The sequence below is a fragment of the Furipterus horrens genome, unplaced genomic scaffold (genome assembly GCF_987537825.1).
Source record: "Furipterus horrens unplaced genomic scaffold, mFurHor1.1.pri manual_scaffold_7, whole genome shotgun sequence".
In the NCBI taxonomy this organism is placed as follows: domain Eukaryota; kingdom Metazoa; phylum Chordata; class Mammalia; order Chiroptera; family Furipteridae; genus Furipterus; species Furipterus horrens.
The window spans coordinates 140,184,364-140,206,739 of NW_028327177.1; the positions used below are offsets into that span (position 1 = coordinate 140,184,364).

General features: G+C 47.2%; 1 protein-coding gene across 4 annotated transcripts in view; it reads left to right on the forward strand.

The window, feature by feature from the left end:
* DAG1 (dystroglycan 1) overlaps window positions 1-22,376 on the forward strand; it is a 45,300-nt gene that overhangs the window by 13,851 nt on the left and 9,073 nt on the right. For 3 of the 4 annotated variants that reach the window (XM_090284752.1, XM_090284750.1, XM_090284748.1), the window contains exon 2: window positions 17,376-17,775. In XM_090284752.1, coding sequence (XP_090140878.1) covers window positions 17,491-17,775 — 285 coding nt within the window. In that variant the 5' untranslated portion in view covers window positions 17,376-17,490. Of the gene's footprint in view, window positions 1-2,026; window positions 2,108-17,375; window positions 17,776-22,376 lie in introns of all 4 variants that reach the window. The other variant, XM_090284751.1, reaches the window with a different exon arrangement.

Consider the following 22,376-nt stretch of genomic DNA (forward strand, 5'->3'; position numbering starts at 1 on the left):
TCTCGTTCCCCACTTTGCTCACAGCAGGGACCCAGGGCACACCCCCGTGGGAGCACGGTGGGGCTGGGGAGTGGCTCTGTAGTGGCTCTGCAGCCCTTGTCAAACCAGTCTCCCCGGCCTCCCAGGGAGGAAAAGCCGGGGTATCTCCTTCGCCCCGTTCACGGGGGTGGGTTCCCCATGCTGGCCCCTCTCAGTTCCTCCCCCTCTTCCTTCACGTGGTCCCTTCTCTCAGCACCCTCCGTCCTTTCCCCAACTTTCCTCCCTTCTCTTCCCCCTTTGTTTGTAGGGTGTTCTGTTAGGGAGAACGTTGTTTGAAGGAGGGGTTCTCGTCCTGCTTGATTGCTCAGGGGGGGCTGGGGACACCCTTGGTTTACCCGCCTGTGGAAGGCAAGCGTTGGTCCAGAGGACAGAAACTGTTGCCTCACTCCGTGCTGCGAGAATTGTTTTACAGATTTTCCCCCTGTTTGAGAGCTGTTTCAGAGGCGTTTCCCGCTTCTCTGTAAGACCCCAGAGGGATGGACAGGGCTTAGCCAGAATGTAGCCTCCCCTCTGTGCCATCAGGCCGTGTGGCAGGTGGGTGGAGGGGCCCTGTAGGCCGTGGCCGGGCCTCCCCCCTCCGGCGACGGAGACTTGCCCTGCAGAATGGGGCGGTGTGTCAGCTGCCGGCTGCCGCAGCCATGCTGGCAGGCGCTGCGGGTGTGGGCGCACGGAGGGCCGGGGAGGCTGCCTCGGTGCGAGAGCCGGCGCGGGCTCCGGGCCCGGGAGCTCGTCAGCTGGCCGTAGCGTTCCTGTGCGCAAGGCCGCCCCAGTTTACCGCAGGGGGTGATGGGCAGCGCACGCCTGTGTCCGGGACGAGGGGGACTCTGCTCCCCTCGGGACAGAGCCGCTGCCCAGTCCCCTGCTGCTGTGAGAGTTTGGGGGACGGGCCGTGCTCATGCCTGGCCTGGCCCTTTGTATTGTAGGGAGCCATTGCCCTCTGGGTGGGCATTGCCCCCGAGAAGAGGTCGTGTGTGGGGCCGGGCCTTTCCCCGGGGCTGTGACACTTAAGTATGCCTGCGGTGGTTTTGTTGCGCTATTTCACACATTTAAATTTTCACTTATTTTATACCTGATAAATTTCGAAGCCCCGTAGATTCAGATCTTTGCCGCCTCTGTGTCAGCTAAGGTTGCTTAGGCCTAAGGAGGTAGACCAGGTTTTTTCTTCCTTTCTTGTTTTGAATCCATATTTTCTGAGGAGGAGAATGTGAGGAATTCCCGAGTCAGGGAGGCGTGGGGTGCGCTGGAGGAAGGGCTGGGGAGGCCGCTGGACCCGCTGGGGAGCTGCCCGCGGGCGTGGGTGTCAGGCCAGGCGGGCGTGGGTGGCGGCAGCGTTCACCGTCCTGTGTGAGAGACCTGTATCGCTGCGCAGTAACCGAGTTCCTGAGAACACGGCGAGGTCAAGGCCCCAGCCGTGCCTGTTGCTTAGGTGGGGGAGCCGGGGTGCCAGCCAGGCTTTCTGGTGTTCTTTGGCGATTAGCTCGCAGGAAAGGTCTGTAGAGGGAGTACCAGCTTTCGCCGCGGGTGTGGGCAGGGAGCAGGTAGGTAGCAGCCCGACCAAAATTTTTCCTGGCCAGAGCTGAGTTTTTTCATTTTTTAGGCTTTGAAAAATCTACTTTTTTATAGATAAAGATGTTTCACTGAATCTCTTGGTAACTAGGAGGGTTTGAACACGGGAGCCAGCCTGGAGGAGCCGCATTGGTCAGTACTTCTGCCCTGAGGCCCAGGACAGCGCTGCCCTGGGCTAGCCGGTCCCCCACCCTACCCCCCACCCCTCCGTGCGCCAAGGGTCTGGAGGGGCCCGGCCATCCTCCCAGACCCTGCCCCTCAGTTGAAGGTCAGTGGACATCAAACTTAAGTTTGGAAGTATTATTTAGGAAGGGTCAGAGTTTTTCAGAACAGGGGAACTACAGTATAAAGATTAGACTTGGGGGCCCCCCAGTCCTCTCTAGCTTCCCTCTCCTGTCCTCCTTGTGCTCTGTTTTCCCAGGGCCCTGAGCCCAGAGTTGTTCTGGGCTGGACCCAGAGGGCTGCTTCAGAGAAGCAACAAGAGGAGCAAAGAGCCCCACAGGTACCTTACTTATTATTTGGAATAATTAGCCCATAAATTCTCCATAGCAATTTTCCTCTGAGGTAGTCAAGCTTGAATAGGAAAACAGCACAATGTCTCAATTCATAAGCCGTCTGGGTGCCCACCCTCCCATATTCTCATGCTGCCTCGCTGTGATGCACCTGTGCTCCCAGTTTGTGTGTGTGACGCTGCTGCCCGCCAGCCCATCAGCCACGCAAGCAGCAGACGGGCAAACCGCTGCCTCCTGCTGCTGCAGCGAGCTCACCTTTCTTCCTCTTCCATCTCCTGGTGTGAGTGACGGGGTTTGACAGTAACTCACTTTTAGTGAAAGTAAGAAAGAAGTTACTTAGCCCTGGCTGGTGGATTGAGCACCGGGCTGTGAACTGAGAGGTCGCTGGTTCAATTCCCAGTTGGGGCATGTGCCTTGGTTGCGGGCCGGTCCCTGTTTGGGGGTGTCTCTCACACAGCAATGTTTCTCTCCCTGTCTATGTCTCCCTCCCTTCCCCTCTCTCTAAAAATAAATAAAATCTTTAAAAAAAGAAAAAGACAAAAGTTACTTATATCTTTAGTGTAAGGCTTACTGTGTATCTTCTGAATGGCGACCGTGAATCTGATACTGGGAAACCCTGGTTCAGCCTGCTCAGATATCTGTTTTGCTCTGGGAACTCGGAACGTGGCAATGGTTTTTTTCCTCCAAGAGGGAAGGTTCCTGGGAAGGGAAGATGAAACTATTTTTAATCTTAAGCAAACATAGCCCAATGTGGTAATTTCAAGCCCCAGTGTTTGACATTTTCTTCCATTGTAACCTAAGTCACTTTGAAAAACAAAGTCCTTTTTTGTATATTTTGTGTTTATCGTGTTTCTGGAGGAAAATGTTTTAAAAATACCCTCATTTCCCCTTATAAACCTGGAAGTCTTGGGATCCTGGTAGGCTGTGTGTTTTGGATCATGCCGTTTGGGGGTTGGTGCCTGGAACCTGGAATGCTTGTGGACGAAGGGCTGGGGTGTGAGGTAAATGGGGGCGGTGGTGGTTAGGGTTCTGTACGCTGTCTCGGTTTGCAGATCACGTCTGCTGACTTTGTCTCATGACTGTTGATGAACGTCCCTGCTTAGCCAGGGAGAACTGAGGTCCTGAGAGGGGAGACGGACCACTCCCCACGTTCCTTTTCTTACCACTGTTTTCTTTCCATTTGACATGGCATATGTTTGCAGCTTTTAAATCTTGATCTAACTTTGAACTTCCAGAATAATTGCAAGAGTACTGAAAGGGACTCCTAAATGCTTTTTATCTTGAGTCCCCATGTGTCACATTTTGCCTTGTTTGCGTTGTCATTCCCTTTTCTGTGTGTATATTTCCAACCATCCCTCCCACAGCCATCTGAGTAACTGGGAAACATTGTACCCCTTTATTGCTACATACTTAATTGTGTATTTCCTAAGAAGAAGGACATTGTCTTGTGTAATCACAGTATGTCTACCAATATGAGGAAATTTAACGTTGGTATATCTGATCTATAATTCATATTCAGATTTCCTCAGTTGTCCAGCAGCATCTTTGGTAGCCCTATATGAGTAGGCACGAGGTACTGGTTTGTTCTGATGATCAGCTCTGGTAAAGGAGTTGCCTGGCAGTTTTCTTGACTGTACAGTTGGTGGTTTTCCCTTTGTTTGAAAACAATTTATGGGGGGATATTATGAAGCTATGTAAATATCCTGTTCCTCCTTAAACTTTGACCCTTTCAATATCTGGTGATGCTTCTAAGACCATGATTCCATCTGTATTAGTTGTCGTCTTACTCTAAGAAGAGTTTCCTCATCCCTCCACTTACGTGTTCATTGGTTTATTTATATCGGTTCATGTCGATAACTTGTTCAGTGTGTTACAGCTCATTCTTGGCATTATTCATTTTGATTCCCAGACTGTCCCAGGTGTGGCCAGTGCGAGCTCCCTCAGGGTGGCTCCTGTGTTCTTTTGACACGTTCCCATCGCTGAGCACGTCCTGACTTTGGTACAACAAGCAGGCTCCTCACCTCAGCCTGACGTCAGCCCTTTTCACAGGGAGCCTTGGTTCCTTTTAGTAGGTGTGGCACTTAGAATCCAAGATATGGATGCATGACACGTATTTTTTTTTAATTGAAAGTTTTAGAATAAATATAATTTTGTATTCAGTTACTTAATCATTTTCCAGTTGAATAAAGGATTTTCATGAGTGTCTAGTTTTTAACTTTTGTTATATGTGGAACGAGTGATACATGATATTAGCATGAATGGGATGGAGTTGGAATTAAAGAGCAGTTGGGGGAAGATAGCGTGGTATCTGCTACTGAGTTGGTGGTCAAAATTTGTTGAATAAAATCATCAAGGAAATATATTCCTATTGTGTATTTCTTTATTAGGGCTAGGTGCTTATGAAAAAAGGAAAGCAATTATTGCACAAGTGAACAGTAGGTGTTCCTGTGATATTTATCCAGTGTCTTTCCTTCAAAGAATGAAACAAACATCAAGTGTCATTTAATTTGCCACTTGCCCCATTTATCTGTGTTTATGCTGCTGATCATTGTTGCAGCTGGTGTTATTTTACCATATTTGCTTAGCAAACAGGGTTTCTGAGACTAGACTTACAAAACAGCTTTTTTCTATTTAAAAATTAGTTATTTTTTAAAAATCCTGTTGGCCAAAAAAAAAAAAAAAAAAAAAAAAATCCGCATTGCCCTATTGCACCTGCTGTCGCTCTGCTATGTGGAGTGCTGGGACCTCTGATAGTTGCCGACCTCCTGCCTATCCCATACCCAGAGGGCAGCCACAGCTGAGGTTCTTTTGGTCAGGACCACTGCTTTACTGTTGAGGGGCAGATGAAATTAGAACATGTTCGCCCTCCTTCAGAATGTTTTAGAAATGGTTTCTTTAAGGCCTGTTGTGTCAGGCCCATAATAACGAGCCAATGAGAGGCCTTGGAGCCCAGGTGCTGCAGGTGGTGTTGCAGACCACGAGCCTCGGAGAAGTACCCAGGGCCTGTACAAGGTGCTTGCTGAGTCTCAGAAGCCTGTGGAGGAGGAGGCCTTGTCACTTCCTTGGCCCCATGGTCACTGTCAGATTTAATATTGTACTTAGTAGTTAGTCTGTAACAGCAGAAGATAGTTGAGATCTCTGGATGCATCGCAGGTATTTCGAAAACGCGATGTGCAAACTTTCAGTTCACCGCCTTAGAAGAGTTTCCAGGGTTAATCGTCCCAGAAGCCGCTGCTCAGGTTTGCAGCTGCGCTGAACCTTGTGGTGTGAGAGGTGGAAACTCTGGTGTCAAGATTGTGCCGAATGACTTCCTGCTTCTTAGTTCTTCGGCAAGCAGAGTGTGGGTGACTTTTTGAGGTGTCTGTGAATTACGAGTTTACAAAGAGAGCTTGATCTTAAAAAATCCTCCAGCTCTCTAGATAAATGCTCTGGCAACTGGTGAATTGGCTCTATATTTAGTTCTTTGTCCCAGAAAAGTCTGGCTTTTTCTCTGATCATTTGCTGAATATACCTGGCAATGATCTAAGGCTGGCATGGAACTGGAGGACTCTCCCTGCATTGGGGTGAGACGTGTCTCCAAGGAGCTGCTGGCCCCTCTTTGCTCCCTCTCCACTTCTGAGACAGGTTGATGGGGTAGACGCCTGCTTGGGTTGTAACCGGCAGCCAGATCCTGGAAGGGACCCTGCAGTGGCATCTGCAGAGAGTGAGTGAGGACTGCTGTTTTTGTGGCTTTTTTCCAGCCAGGTAAGAAATGTTTCAAGCCCCACCTGTCTTGCTGCCTGTGGATGAACAACTTGGTAAGGGTGTGGAGGCCACTCGCCCCAGTGCCTGCTGGTTGTCTCGTCTCTGCACCTCCCACTTCCCCGTACGGAAATCTTATTCAGGGGTAGCTAGGTGGAGGGACACGTGCAGGGAACGAGGCCAAACCCTGTTTTATCAGTCAAATTGTAAAGGGCCGCTTAGTCTGAGAAGATGGGATCAGAGCTCCATCTAGTTGACTCAGGCTGTCTCTTTTGCCTGGACCACTGCCTTTCTGTCCTTTTCCTCTGACTGACCCAGGAAGCTCTTGGAGGTGGGCAGTGGCTGTCCCCTGGCTGTAAGGGGCCAGCTTGTTAGGAGGACAGCATTGCCACAGACCCCTCCCAGTGTCATCTTTATTCCTGGGTGAATTAAATGCAAAGCAGAGGCTCCTGACTCTTGATTAGGTCTGCTCTTAAGCCCACAGAACTTTTAAGATTGATTGGACAATTTTCTACAATGAGGAGACACCAGATAAATTTTTTATTTACAGAAGAGGTCCTTTAAGTAGTTACCTCCCAGCACAAATGTTTACGTAGAGACTGTGAAGGGCGGGGTGCTTGTGTGCTCACATTAGAAGCCAGTGGAAGATTCATGGGAAATGAAGATAAAGCATCTGAAGAATTAATCTGTGGGCTAATGGGATCAGTCCACGCGGGCTGTGGGACTCCATCTGTGTCGGAAAGTGGCCCAGCTTGGGAATTCAGATCCCAGCTCGGTTTGGAAAAAGAAAACAATAATTTCAATACATTAGGGGATTCTGGCCACCACTGGAAAGTACATTGTAGCTTCTGCTTTCTCTCCTGTACTTGGAAATGTGTCAGTTGTATCTGTACCCTTTTATTAAGATGAAAGATCTTTTGCATTTGTCCTTCCCTTATCTCTTTGCTTTTAATATTTAATCCTTGGATTCTAAAATGCGGGAATTAATTTTCAAATAATTACTAAGTGGGAATCTGCTTTTTCCTTTGTGCTAAGGGAATGATCGAAGCTTGCAGAAAGAGGAGGTAGAGGCAGTGGGAGGTGAGGACAGGGGCACCTTCAAAGATTCTTCAGTTGTGTTAAGCCTGGTGCGAATTCACTGTGGCAGAGGGCTGACAGCTGGGGACCTCTTGGACCTCTGAGAAGGAAAAACGCTTGGGAGTCATGGATTTTCTTTGTCTTCCTTGGTTAGAGGTGCCTGACTGCACAGTTCTCTTAAATTTATGCTGTGGTGCCTGAGGAGCAGCTCAGCATCCTCTGCTGGGAAAGGCCAGAAATGCGGGACTGACAGGGTCGGCCCTGGATCTTTGCCTCTTTGCCTTCACCGGTTCCCTGGGAACTGGGGCTCAGGTGCCCCCCCAAGTAAGCCTGAGGTCAGTCATGTCAGGTGTCTCTGTCCTGCTCAGCATTGGCCTTGTCCTCTCCTTTATTGCCTGGCCGTACAGTGGCCTTGGCTTTGCAAAGCAGCTTCCAAAAGTTGCAAGGCCATCTTCTGGCTGTTTTGCTCCATCCTGCGGAAGCACACCCCTAAATCCTACCAGGGAGGTTTGTGATTATTTAGATTGTGCAGCTATGGCAAGGCAGAGGGGAGTGGAAGGGCCAATTAGACAGAGGCCTACGTGGGAGGGAAGGAATTCTAGCAAAAGTCTGAGCAAAGAGAGTGGGTGCTCGTTGTGTCTTGTCCTTTTTAAAGCAAGGTATGCTGATCTTCACATCTCTGGCATGGTTGAAATGTTCTTGATGGTTGAACCTTAAGAATGTGGCCCAAAACGAGAATGTGGCTAAAATCAGGTCACAACTGTAAACACTGAAGATTGAGGTATTCGCCTAGAAAAACACTCAGTACAGTGGCACCTTACAGTGAAGTTGCAAGAAGTCCTAGTCACCAGGGGCCAGACACCCCTGTTTGCTCCTGAGACCTATGTTGTGAGGCTGCTCGCTGGGCCAAGGGCTGCAGTAAGGGAGAACCCTAGTGGGGGGCGGTGTGGCGCGGGCCACTCTCATGGCTCCCCTCCCTGCCCTCTTCTGGAGTCTGAGTACCCAATGAGGTCAGGAAGGCCAGTCGTCGTCCGCACACTTTTTCTAAACTTAATTCCTTGAAGTCAGATTAGCGTATTAGTTTTGAGCTACAGCACTTATTTTTACTTTTTTTTTTTTGCATAATAGAGAACGTATCAGAAAGCTTAGCTTTTAACTTCCGAGTGTGAAATCAGGTGATTATTGCTTTTGTGCTGGGTGATTCATTTCCAGGATTTTAGTGGAAATCCTTTCACTGTATTCCGATGGCTGCTTAGTGCCTGCTTGGTGCGAGGCATCTACCAGGGGAGAGAGCAGCAGAGGGGATGCTGCCCCAGACCCCTGCAGTGGCCCTTGTCCCTTCCCCTCCCTCCCTCCCACACTAGGACAGACAGTGACCACTCTGGCCTCATAGTGTTGTCCCCCTGAACCTTTGTACTGAGATGGAGAGGTGTCTGGATAGCCAGGGAAGTCTGGTGAGTCAGAAAGCAACTTTTAGTTCTCTGTAGGTACCTACCTGGAAAATGCCTGTTTATGATATGTAATTAGCTTACGACCTCTCACATTTTATGATTTAGTTATGTATGTAAATCTTAATTGAATATTTTTGTATGAAATTTGGAAAGACCTCATGCATCACAGACGAAGTTTCACACCTATCAGAGTGTAGGGAGTCTGTAAATAGGCTCTGAAGTGTTAATTATTGTTGGGCTGTCTTGAGATAATTGTAATTTGCTTTAATTGGGTTCTTGGATGCCACACGGGTATGTGGATGTGGTAATTCATTCCCACTTGGATTCTGCTGAGTCTGGCCGCCCACCTGGTACACTTACTCCTTCTCCTCCCCGCCTGGACCCTTGTCTTTGCTCTCAGTTGGCCGTTTCTGTCCCCAGTGCCCTACCTGGGCATCAGTGAGTACAGGACTGGACCCAAGTCTCACAGGTGTTTTCTTCTGAAATCTAACTGGTGTGACTAATTTTTTTTATTTAATCCTCATCCAAGGACATTTCCTCGTTGCTTTTAGAGAGAGGAAGGGAGAGAGAAGCATCCATACGAGCATCAACTGGTTGCTTCCCGTACGCGCCTGACTGGCAATCGAATCGCAACTTTTCAGCTATGGGATGGCTCTCCAATTGAGCCGCACAGGCCAGGGCTGAATAATTTTTTTTTTTATAAAACACTTATTTATAATTGTGCTAAACTATATATAACGTAAAATATACCATCTTAACTATAAAAAAATTTAAATTGTGGTAAAAGCACAAAACATAAAATTTACCATCTTAACCATTTTTATTGTACATTTCACTAGTGAGTAATAGTTTAACAGCAGCATATGGAGTTCAGCGGCATGGAGAAGGAACTGTTTTTCAGTGAGCTTTAGCATATAAGATGTTAAAAGCCTACCCAGGTTAAAACCCACAGTCCAGTAGAGAATGGCCCTTCAGCCCTGGGTTTTGAACCTTGTCTTTCTCCCCTTCCTCTAGGACGGGCTGCACCTGCATGAGTTTCTACCCAGGTATTAAACCTTTGCTTCCTTCCTGCCTTTGTTGAAAAAACAAACCACCCTCAGCAGAAACCACTGCCCTTCCTGGACCTCTGCTTTTGGTATCTGTGGTAGGAGAGAATTTGCAAGAGTTTTCCAAGCAAGGAGAAGGTTCAAAGGAGCTTTTCTGTTTGCTAGACTGTTGTGTAGCGCTTGCCTCTCGCTGGTGGTGATTTCTTTCTCCCATGTATTTTGACTTGAATTGCTCGCTACGTATGTGACCCTGGACTCCTTTGGTGGGTTGCTGAGCTCCCTGCCGGTGTCTTCACGGGGCTGCGCCCACACCTCTGGTGATATTCCCACAGGGTACAGGCTAGCCAGGGACTTGCCTCGTGTCAGGGAAGCCTCACCTGCCTCCTGAGCTGCGAGCGAATCTTCCCCAGTGACTTGGCTCAACACCTTCCTCCTTTGAAGAGTGAAAAAAGGCCTGCGTTTAGTTCAAAGCGGAGGAATCTGCCTGTCCTTTTAGTATTTGGAGCCCAAATAAACAATGACGTCACAGTATTGTTTTCCATTGTGTTGAGTACATCCCGTTGGCCATCAGATTTAGCAGTTTTAAATTGTTTAATCCTCCAGAATTTTTATAGTAGTATTAGACTGACAAAAGCTTTTTTGCTAAATGGAACCTGAAGTAGTTGTTTCAGTTAAACTTTGCTTTTGACTTTTCCAAAACCATTTAAAACAGGGACATGGAATTTTATTATTTTAGTTTGGTTTTAAAAAGGAAATACCATTTTTCTTAACTGTTTTAATTACCTTGGTGAATGGTAACAGTTTGACAGTTTACTTTTATTTATTTATTTATTTAGATTTACAGTCTTTTTTAAAAAATTTATTTATTTTCAGAGAGAGGGGAAAGGAGAAAGAGGGAGAGAAACATCACTGTGTGGTTGCCTCTCACGCCCCCAACTGGGGACCTGACGTGCAACCTAGTCATGTGCCCTGACTGGGAATTGAACCAGCGACACTTGGCTTGCAGGCCAATGCTCAATGCACTGAGCCACAGCAGCCAGGCCTACTTTTATTTTTATTTATTTTTCTTAATAGCTTGCTGGGTTTTTTTAAAAAAACGATTTTATTTATTTACTTTTAGAGAGAGGGGAGGGAAGGGAGAAAGAGAGGGAGAGAAGCATCCATCAGTTGCCTCTCTCACACCCCCAACTGGGACCTGGCCCGCAACCCAGGCATGTGCCCTGACTGGGAATCGAACTGGCGATCTTTCGGTTTGCAGGCCAGTGCTCAATCCACTGAGCCACACCAGCCAGGGCATGACAGTTTATTTTTAGATAACAACTATGGAAGAGTGGGGATTCCTGGGAGTGGTGGGGTGAGCTGCCTCTGCCTCTTTTTGCGTGGTTAATAATGGGTTGACGCTCACTTTTCCCTCGTTCTTAGATCATAAAAACTAGGAGGGAGCTGGTCTTTCAGTTTTAGTTACGATACCTTAAAGTTGTCTGCATATGAGGAAAGTAACTTTACTCTGAACTGAGTTGGTGCCATGTATGCATTTGGCCCTTGGAAGGCACAGACTGATCGAGCCTCCTTTGTGGATAGGGCCCCATTAGCTCTGGGGAGGCAGCCTGGACGCAGCAGAGCTGCTTCTCTCCTGACGCTGGGATTCCAGAGGACCACCCTCATTCCCAGTCTAGACAGAGTAGGGCCTCAGGGGCACGTATCCTGTCCCTCCTAACGCAAGGCACATGCTTCCGTTACATATAGATAGGGATTAGTATTGGTGAGAGAAGGGTTCTGTCCTGGTGAACTCTGTCCGCCTCAGATGCCTGGTGTCCTCACCTGTCACTGTATAATGCTTTTATTCTCTACTGTGCCCTTGCTGACTAATCTAGTACATTTTAAATACACCTGCCTGCAGGACAGATTTATGCATTTTGGTTTACAAAGGACATCACCTTTTAGGCACTGCTGGACACATGTGACTTTACTTCTGCCCATTGCTGCAGTCCCGGTGTTGGAGAAGGGGAGCCTGGGTGGGTTGGAGAAGGGGAGTCTGGGTAAGGCCTGGGCAGATGCTGGGGATTGCCAGCTTCACCCACAACTAGCTCTGGTTCCTCCCTCTGGGTGAGGGCACGTCCCTGAAGTGAGCCTCAGGGTCTGGGCTTTCTGGGTATCTCCCAGAACCCAGACTCTTCCTACGTCATTGAAAAGTGCCCCGGAGCCTGGTGGAGATGCTCAGCTATTCTTCCTCTACCCCGGGCCAGCTTCTGTGGAGGTGCTGCTCAGCGGTGCTGTTAGGTGCTGAGTGTACGCCTGGCCCAGGGAAGGGCAGGATGGATGTCTAGGGTACTGTGGGCTCTCATCCCTGGTGCTGGTGGCTCTTGGGGCAGGGGTACAGGTTTTTACTGAGAGAAGAGAGAGAGGGGCAGCCTGAGTGTCTGCTCTGGGACAGCAGTGACCCGAAGGGCTGTGATGTGTCCAGGCTTTGCAGGCTCGAGCACTTTTAAGGTTTCTCTGCCCCCTGGGGTGGACAGTTTGGGACTAAGGGATGGAATTGCTTCCTGGCAGCTGTGCCCATTTTCACACCATATGCCATGGCTGTTGAGCATGTGCTCAGGGAGCCCAGTGCTTCACCATGGCTCTGGGGATGTCCCTCTTCACAGCATTCGCTTTCACGGGAGTCTGGGGTGGTGCTGAGCTCACACTTAGTGCTGGGCACCCATTCCCACAACCCATTTCTCAGTAGGAGAGTCGCAGCAGCTTCTGTCAGCCGGTCAGCGGGGAGGTCAGCTGAGACGCATCCTCGGGCTGCCCGAGAACTTCCCGGTGTTGCCGCGGGCGCGGTGTAAGTGCCTGTGCTCAGTGTTAAAACAAGAGGCTGTGCCGGAAAGACCACCTGACTCTGGCCACAGCCTTTCTCTGGTTCCCACCGTGCTCTGCCCGCAGGTCCTGTGTGACTGGTTGAATATTACCTCTCTTTGGGCCTTGGTCCCTGCAAAACGAGGAGGAGGAGGGTCTCTGCAGTGCCGCCCCCTCTAAGTGACCAAGTGTATGAGCATGTATAAAACCCTTCCAGTGGGACATCCTAATAGGGTGTGTGGGTGCAGCCTGCCAAATTCCTGGGATGGGGAGACTTGACCCTTGCTTATAGAAAGCCAGCATCCGAAAGACACAGGCTGCTTTTTGCCAAGTTGCATAAAGATCTTTTTCTCCCTGGAGCATGGAAAACCAACACATAGCAGTTGGAGTTGTGCCTGGGACATCGCCTGCTTGCTAAATGCAGAGCACTTAGTCATGACACAGACACCCGTGTTGTCATGTGTCCGCAGATAGCAGGCTGAGCTTATGTTTTGGTGACGGGCTGTCTTAGCCTGTTGCTGTTTTCAGATTAGCTGAGAACTTAAAAATGGAGAATCAATTAAAAAATAAAAGCCAAATGGATCTAAGAAGTGAAAAGTAAGTAAACTAAAGAGTAAAGACTTAGGAAGAAGGTTAAAAAAAAAAGTCCTGTATGCTTCCCATTCATTGATAGGGCGTATGTCTGGCCCTTGCAGACATCAGTAATTGCAACAGATACATCCCCGCCCTTCCACAGTTTACTGCCCTTCCAGCCAGCCCTCTGGGGTGTTGGTTGAGCTGAGCCATTTATGAAATGAGAGTTTGAATGTATGAGAAAGAAACGGCCATTAAAGAAGCCCTGTGCAACAGTAAAGGGAAACCTCTAAAGTTACAATTTAAGATAGCAGAAAACCAGAGACCTAGACATTTTTATTTTTAAAGATTTTATTTATTTTTTAGAGATGAGGAAGGGAGGGAGAAAGGGACAGAAACACCAGTGTATGAGAGATACATTGATTGCTTGCCTCAGGCACACCCCCAACGGGGGACCTGCCCTGCAACCCAGGCTTGTGCCGTGACCAGGAAGGAATCAAACCGGCGACCTTTCAGTTCGCAGGCTGGTGCTCAGTCCACTGAGCCGTACCGCCAGGGCTTTTTGTGGGAGTTTTTGGATTATAAATTCAATTTCCTTAATAGTAGAAATTATCTGTATCATAATAGGTAAATTGTGGTAGTTTGTACTTTTCAAGGAATTGGTCTGTTTCATTTGATTTGTTAAATTTATCTCTGAGCTATTTGTGGTGTTATCCTTTTGATGTCTGCAGGATCTATAGGGATATCTCTTGTTTCATTCCTGATATTGGTAATTTGTGTCTTCTCTCTGTAAGTTTTACTAGAGATTTGTCAATTTTATTAACAAATAAAATCTTTTCTTTTCAAAGAAACATTTTTTTTTTGTATTTATTTTTCTCTTATTTTTGTTTTCAATTTCATTGGTTTTTGCTCTTTATGATTTCCTTCTTTTTGATTGCTTTGGGTTTATTTATTTATTTATTTATTTTTGAAATTTTTGAGGTAGGAACATAGATTATTGGTTTGAGACTTTCTTATTTTCTAGTGGAATCAGGGCTATAAATTCACCTCTAATCACTGCTTTAGTTGTGTTCCACAAATTTTAATACAGCGCCACAAATGTATTTTTATTTTTATTCAGGTCAGTGTAGTTATTTATATCCTTTGAGACTTCCTCTCTGACCCAGGCATTATTTAGAAGTATGTTATATAATTTTCAAGTGTTTGAAGAGTTTCCTGTTTTCCTTTAGTTACTGATTTCTGATTTGATTTCATTGTGGTTGGAGAACACATTTCCGTCATCTCTTCAAATATGTTGAGGTTTGACACTGGCCAGGCGGCTCAGTTAGTTGAACCATCGTCCCATTCACCAAATGGTTGTGGGTTGCAGGTTTGATCCCTGGTCAGGGTGTATATGGGAAGCCCCCAATCGATGTTTCTCTCTCACATCTATGTTTCTCTCTTTTAAAATCAATAAACATATCCTCACATGAGGATTAAAACTTTTTTTGTTGAAGTTTGTTCCATGGCCTTACACATGGTTTTTCTGGGTATGTGTTCCATGAACATTTGAAAAGAATGTATGTTCTTCTGTCAAATGGAGTGCTTTGTAAAGGTCTAGTAGATCTTGTTGACTGGCGGTATTTTTGAGTTCTTTTTTATCCTTACTAATTTTCTTCCTAGTTATTCTGTCAGTTCTTGAGAGAAGTTTCTAATTAGAGTTGTGGAGTTATAAATTTTTTTCTTTCAGTTCTATCAGTTTTTGCTTTCCCCTATTTTGTAGCTCTATTGTTTGGTACATATACATTTAGGGTTGTTACTATTTTTGGTGAATTGATCCTTTTGTCATTATATGATGTCCTTCTCTGATAATTTTCTGTGCTCTGAAGTCTACTTTATCTCATATTAATGCGCATGTAGCCACGCTTGCCTTCCTTTAATATTTGCGTGATATCTCTATTTCCATCCTTTTACTTTCTGCCTAACTGCCATCTTGGTGTTGTCATTTATTGATTGCCTTTTTTTCATTCAGTTTGCGATCTTCCTGGTTCCTGGTATGATTTTTTTTTTTTTTAATTGAAAACTGAACAATTTTGTATTTTGTTCTGAAACTCTAGATTCTGTTTCAGCTGGCTTTCTCCAGTACTTTTCTGGCAGGGATAAGGGAGGGGAGGTGCCTGATTACTGGGAAGTAGAGGGGGAAGCCCAGATTCCCCACTCAGCCTTTGTTGAAACCTGAAGATGGGCGAAGCCCTTGTTACTGCTGGGCAGGGGTGGAAATTTTAATTCTCTAGATGTCACTACCACTGAGCAATGGTATAAGTTTTGGCCCTTCACTAGTTCTCCTGTGATACCGTCCTAGCGGGGGAGGGGGGGAGCGGCTCCTTGTTACTGCTTGAGTGCGCATAGAAATGGAGGTTCCCACGTGGTTCCCATGGACACCGAGGGGCTGGAAGAGGAGGAGGGCGAGGGCACCACCTTGTTACTGGCCAGCAGGGTGAAAGTCCCTACTTGGCCTTCTGTGACACTATCTCATTGGGGATATTAGGGCACCTTGTTACAGCCTCATGTGGGGGGAAGTCTTGGTTCCCCACTTGGACTTGGCTGGTGCAGGTGGGAGTGGGGCCCTGGTTTTTTCTGTGGTGTTTGGTTAAAATAGAGCTGTTATTGTCCAAATGTTTTCTGTCTTCCTGGGCTACCCCCTTCCTGCTCCTCTGGCTAAAGAGAGCGGACTTTTGTTGGAATCTTCATTTTCCCATCCGTTGGCATTTCCGGGCTGCCAGCTTCTTCAGCTCCAGCTCTGGGATATCAGAGGCAAAGAGGAAACCCAGGGAGTTCACCACTGTCTTTCCCTGAGTCCTGGGGTCCCTGACTTTTCTGCCTTCTCTTGACTTTTTAGAAGTCTTGTGTTTATTTTATATATAATGCCTAGGAGTTTTCACTGTATTTAGTGGGAAACCAGGGTTTTGGGCTCTCCCTCTGGTTCCACAGTCAACTGGCTACTCTCTCCATGAGACTTTGCCTTAAATAAAGTAGCTTAAAGGTAAGTCTTTGTTTGGTATGATTGGCCTTCCTATCTCGTGAATTTTAGCTCAAAAACAAAGAAAGAACTGGAATAGCAAAATTAATAGCCTCCTATCCCCCCCCCCAACCCCCCAAGAAAAAATCTGCTGGAATTGGCTTAGGTTTGCATTGACTTTAGAGTACACGGCCCATTTCAGTGGCCTCGTTTTCTTCAGCAGTTTTATTTACTTTGCATTACCCAGGTCAGAAAATATGTGACGTGGCCCCTCAGTAGCTTGGCTCAGGGCAGGGCTTTATCCTTTTCCAGAATGAGAACTTGTTCGTGATGGCTGTAGTCACCTGTGGGCACCTAGCAAGTCCCACAGTCATCTGTGGCTGCCAGCCTTAGAACAGGTGTCAGACGCTGCCCGAAGCCGGCATGGGGGAGAGGGGACAGTGTGCAGGGTTCTAGTTATTCTCTTGGGTGCAAGGGGCACGAGAAGCCAAATAAATGTGCCTCACTGGCACTGCGTTTGCCAGCATATGTTTAATAAATGAGTCCTGTGGTTAATGCTTGGAGTGTGAGCAGTGGGCATTGCTGCGTGTCTCTGTGCAAATACTTGTTTTTTTTTAGTCTTTTCAGAAGTATTTTTTAAAGACTTAATAATTGTCAATTTGCTACATTGCTTTATCTCTATATATACATGCATGCATTTTTCCCTTGGATCATTTCAAAGTGAGTTGCAGATTTTTGATATTTCATCCCTAGGTACTTTAAAACAGAGGACAGTCTCTTATAGAGACACACTGCTATCATTTCACCTAGGAAAATTAACAGTAAATCTTATATCCAGCCCATATGCAAAATTCCCCAGTTACTGCTTTGGGAGCTAGACTTGTGTGTTTTTGTTTTTGAAGTAAATCCAGGATCTAGTCAAGATGCACATTCTGCACCTGGTTGCTCTCTGAATCCAGAAGAGTTCCCTGGTGTTCAAAGGTGTCAGCTTTTGGACAAACGAAGCCAGTTATCTTGTAGGAGGTCCCACATTCCAGATTTGTCTGGTTGTGTCTTCATGACTCCTGTATTTCCTGTAAAGTAGAAGTTAGGCCTAGAGCAGCACTGCCCAACAGGAATATAATGTGAGCCACGTATGTCACATAAAAATAAATAAAATTAAGAAAGTAGAATTAATTTTAATATGTTTAATTCAATACATTTCTTTATTATTTACCATTTATTACTTTATGTATTTATGTTCAGAATATTATTTCAGTATGTAACGAATATTTTAAAAGTATTAATGAGATATTTTATGTGAAGTTTTAAAAATTCATTGTGTACTTTCCACTTAGTGGGCCAGCCACATTTCGAGGGCTCAGTAGCCACATGGAGCCGGTGGCTCTGTACTGTACAGCACAGGATGAGCCTTGATCCAACTGAGGATAGACATTTTTGGCAGAAACACTTATGGGGCAGTAACTGCCTGTGCACAACTTTGCAATCATGGCGGTTGCTGAAGTCTGAGACGACTCTTCTTCTTTTCTAGGCTCTGAGTGCTCTGGGATGGAGCAGGTGTGCAGAGGGTGAGGACCCAGCTCTGGGACCACGTCACTTACTTCCTTTCGTCGTGAGGCTGTCAGCTTGAGCAGACTTGACCCTGGATGAGGATGTCTGTGGGCCTTTCGCTGCTGCCCCCCCTCTGGGGGAGGACCTTTCTCCTTCTGCTCTGTGTGGCTGTGACTCAGTCCCACTGGCCCAGTGAACCTTCGGAGGCCGTCAGGGACTGGGAGAGCCAGCTCGAGGCGTCCATGCACTCGGTGCTCTCAGACCTCCCCGAGGCGGGTCCCACGGTGGTTGGCATTCCTGATGGCACAGCTGTCGTCGGGCGCTCATTTCGCGTGACCATTCCAGCAGACTTAATTGCCTCCAGTGGAGAAATCATTCAGGTGAGAGACTGGATAGAAAACATAAATGAGGAAGAATTCTCATCTTCCATTTTAATTTTTATGTTCTACACTCTGGCAGTTCTGAGCTCAGTTTTTCCAGAACCTACTAGGTGTCCCTTAAAAGGGGGACAGCCACTGATGTTCACAAGAGGGTCCCCTGTATCGCAGAAGAGCATCCTAAACCTTGATTCTGACTCCCATTTTGAGGTTGTCACCATTAAAAAGCCTTTATATTTGTACTCTGAAACATCTCTTGGTCATCGAGTTAGGGATGTGATGGGAAAAGTGTATAGGAAAAGGTCTCCTTTCATTAACCATAGGATTAAACCCAAGAAATACAGAACTTTTAACTGCTTTGAACCTATTTTAAAAAAATAAGTTATAAGTAATATAGGAGTTTTGCTCTAATTTTGCATTCTATATTTACTAGTGTATTTGGTCACTTAAGAACCAAAGTTAGTTACCCAAGCTTCAGCCTTGCCCCATCTTCTTTTGGGGAAGCAATCCAGAGAACAAGGGAGCCTGGGACCCGTATAATAGGAAGAGTATCTTGGCTGTCCCAGCGTGGAAATAGGAAGCTTCTGTGTGGAAAAGCACCAGGCCTTTGCACTTGTGGGACCTTGTAATTCTCCCTAGGTCCTGAGTGAGTTTGCATGGTATCCCTGTGGGTGCGTGGGGTATACTTCTCAAACTATGAACATCTCCTAGAGCAGAGGTCAACACACTTTTTTTAAAGGGCCAGGTAGTACGTTAGCTTTCACAAGCCGTTTCCTTGCTGGCCCAGCTCCTCAGCACCGCCAGTGCTGTGTGCAGGTAGCCATAGATAACCTGAAAATCAGTGGGCGTGGTTGTGTTCCAATAAAGCTTTGCTTATAGACACAGAAACTGAAATTGTATTTCATATAATTTTCACATGTCATGAAATACTATTCTTGTTTTGATTTTTTTTTTCAATCACTTGAATATGCCAAAACCATTTTTAGTTATGGGCCGTACAGAAACTGGTGCCCGGCCAGATGTGGCTCATGGCCGTAGTTTGCTGACCAGTGACCTACAGCATTGCTTCCTTAGAGGTATGGCTTGAAATGAACTAAAAATATTTTAAGGTCTATACTTTGTTATGTTAGTTTTTATATCTGTATGGTATTTAGACTTCTGCATACACGTAGTGTTCTGGCTACCTATTGGTGTGTTTAAATCACCAAAACTTAGAGGTTTGAAACAACCAATTTGTTTTACTCACAGTTTTGTGGTCAGGAATTAGGGAGTCAGAGTTCATCTGGGAACCTTATCTCTGTTCATATGGTACTAGCTAGAGTGACTCATCTGGGGCCAGAGGATGCACTTCCAGGATGCCTCATTCACCGCTGGCCAGTTGGGGATGCCTCTTGACAGGGAGCTTACCTGGGGTTGTTGGTCAGGGTTCTTGGTTCCTTTCCATGTAGACCTTTTCATGGGCTGCTTGGATTGCCCCACAGCACAGTAGCTGGGTTCCATGATTAGGTCGTCCAAGAAGCAGGAAGTGAAAGGTGCCAGTCTCTAAGGCCTGGGCTTGGAAACTTGCACAGCAGCACTTCATTGTACGCCATGGGTCACAGCACGGAAGGCTCTGGTGAGTCCTTACCGACTTGCGCCTCTCTGAGCCACAGCCCCAGGCATCTAGATTAGAAACAGCCGCCAGTCCTGTGCCACGCTTCCCGTCGCGGGGGAGGGTTACGCCCTTTCCCTGGAATCAGGGCAGTCGCGCTCCCTACCCACACCCTTCTTGCTCTCTTCCTTTTCCCTGTTGGCCCCCTTCTCTTTAGGGCATGGCTTGTTCTCAGGGTGGCCTTGTCATCTCAGAGGTGGCCGTTACTTCTGAAGATCCTGGCTCACTTCCACAGAACTCCTTCTAGTTTGTGGAGTGTTTGCAAAAAATTTCCATGTAATCTTCATAATATCCCAGCAAGCCAAATGCTAGCCTGACTGTTAGGTGAAGAATGACAGTTTGGGGTGTACATTTCTTGCCTAATTGCAGATTTGATCTTCTGGATATCCAGACCCCGCAGTGGTTGCCCTTGTTCCAGTGGCCATTGGCATATTTTACATGGATTAGTCTCCACCAGAGGTGCCGTGAAGTGATACAGTGAGCCAGATATTTGCTGTATCTGGCAGTGAGATACTTAACAGGCTTATTCGCCAAGGGAGTAAAGAGATTTTACTGGGAAAACAGGATTTTATCTGAGCGTATTTATCTGTAGAAAGCAGGCCATTTAGTAGCTGTTCAGCCTGTAGAAAACCAGATGAAGATGTGTGACTGTGCATCCCAGTCTTACCACCAGGGCTGTGTGGGTTAGGAGATGCATCATAAGGCCTGACTTCATTCCTGGAGCTCCGGTTTCCCAAAAACAGGATTAAAAAGTCTGTTAAAGGAGTTGTTTTCCCCCCCTCATTGTAATAATGATGTATAAATGAACCTTGTTTAAAAGGGGAAAAGAAAATCTCTTGTGGAAGGTTCCTACCATGCAGTTATTTCCTCCATCATTTTCTGTCTTCATCAAGAGGCGTCCCAGTCACCAGACCCCTTAGATGGAACTGGGATCACACTGGAAATATTGTAACCTATTTTTCATTCACTGCAGCTTGAGTTTTTTCCCCTTGGTTGGTAAGTATTCTTTAATGTAACTTTCAATGGCTGCCCAATATTATGTAAGTGAGGAACATTTCAGATCTTCGTCTCGAGGAACCTTGTTGGGGTGACCTTCAAATCATATCCATCACTCTTTGCATCATCCAAGCCACCACTTACCTCTTCCCAGGTCACCACCTCTGTTCTTGACCCTTGGTCTGTTCTGCACCCTGAGGCAGGAGACATCTTTGGTTTTGTAAAGCTGCAATCTGCTTAACACCCTCCCCTTCCCCGCCCCATACTGAGCTGCACTTAGGATCAGGCCCCTGTCCCTTTGTGTACCATGTCCCAGCCAATTCGCCCCTTTCTGCTGCACAGACTTGCCAAGCTCAGGGCCCACCCCAGGCCTCTGGCTTTCTTCTGTTGGCATGGGTATACTCAGGTTCAACTTGAACATCACCTGGGGACTTGGGAAAGCAGCTTTCCCACAAAACCTTGTGTTACTTTCTTAGCAATTTCTATACTTGAAATTCTTGTTTTTTGATAGTCTGCATGTGTGACTAACACATTGTAGGCCCTCCAGTGTTTATGGGCTGGCAGAGGGAATGAGGAAGGACCCTTTAGTGCCTGCAAACCTGCTTTGGATTGTCAAAGCCTGGCTGGCTATGTGCAAGGAGAAATGCCAGACTAAGTCTCCTGTGGGGTTCCCGGGTGAGGACTGGTCTTCCAGCCACTTTGGACATGGCTGAGTTGCCTAATGCAGACTCGGGCTGAGCATCTGCCTGAGATCTGAGGTTAGATGGTGTGATTGTCATACTTGCTGACTGGTCAGGGCTGTGCATGGCAATTGGTGATGGCATAATTCAGTGTTCACAACAGACTATGTAACAGTTTGTTGAAAGGATAGAAAATTAAGTCTCATGCTAAGTGAGCTGCACTGGCCGCCTGCCGAGCCTTGTTTGACCTATGTGGGCTATTGGCTATGCTATTTCAGGAGGTTGTGGCAACTCTGGGAATCACAGTGGCAGAGGCTGTGCTCCTTGGTGTCAGCCCGATGTGCCCATCAGGTTAGCATCAGCTCCTAAAACAAAGGCTTCCCTAAACTTGAATCACGAAGGAAGCAGCAGGCCCGGAGGATGTAGCCCTGAGGTCCTGGAGCCTGTGCTCTGCCACACACCGGACAGCGCTTGTCCAGTCTTGGCCTGACCAGCACCCATTACTTCCCCCGCTGTTCCCTAGCTCTAGCTCCACAATCAATTTGGTATAATCAGTCCCAGCTTACCTCCCAAATGGACTCCATTGATGCGATGGTGCAGGAGGGGGCTGCAGGCTGTCTCCAGGCCCTTGTGGCCAGCGTGACCTTCCCAACAGAACTGTGTCGTGAAGCTCTCCTCTCCTGTGACCTCAGGACCTTCTATAGCAGATGGTACTGGCATTTTCTCCCTTGGACCAGACTGGATGCTTGTATACAAAGCTTGTCCCAGCTCCTGACTATTCTTTGCCCTCACAGCTGCCTTTGGATCCTAGAGCACCCTCCCTCCTCATCAGGGTCTCTGGGGGCAGGTTCCCCAGAATGCAGCTTGGCCTTTGCTGGGTGGGTCCTAGGCTATCCTGAGTTGGCCATAGTACAAGGTACCCGTCCTGACTCTTGCCTCCCTCGGGGTTAGTGCCTTTGCTCTGACATGAGTGAGTGTGGCTTGCTGGCTGAGGAAGGTGAGTATATATATGCCTGGAGACATCCTAACCCTTCCTCTCTTGGGAGGTCAGGAGAGTCAGCCCTGCGTTTCAGGAAGTGACTGTACTGCCCCTCTGGAGCCCCCTCCGATGTCTCATTTTGGTAGAGCCGGCATGGGTGGCTTCTCATCCCTGTTTCCCCTCCGCCTGCTTGCCTGGAGACAATGCGGACTTTCCCTCAGCCCAAGATGTCGGCAGACTGGGAGCAGCCCTTCCTGGGACTGTGCTCTCTGCTGCTGGCATGGGCCCCCAATTGTTC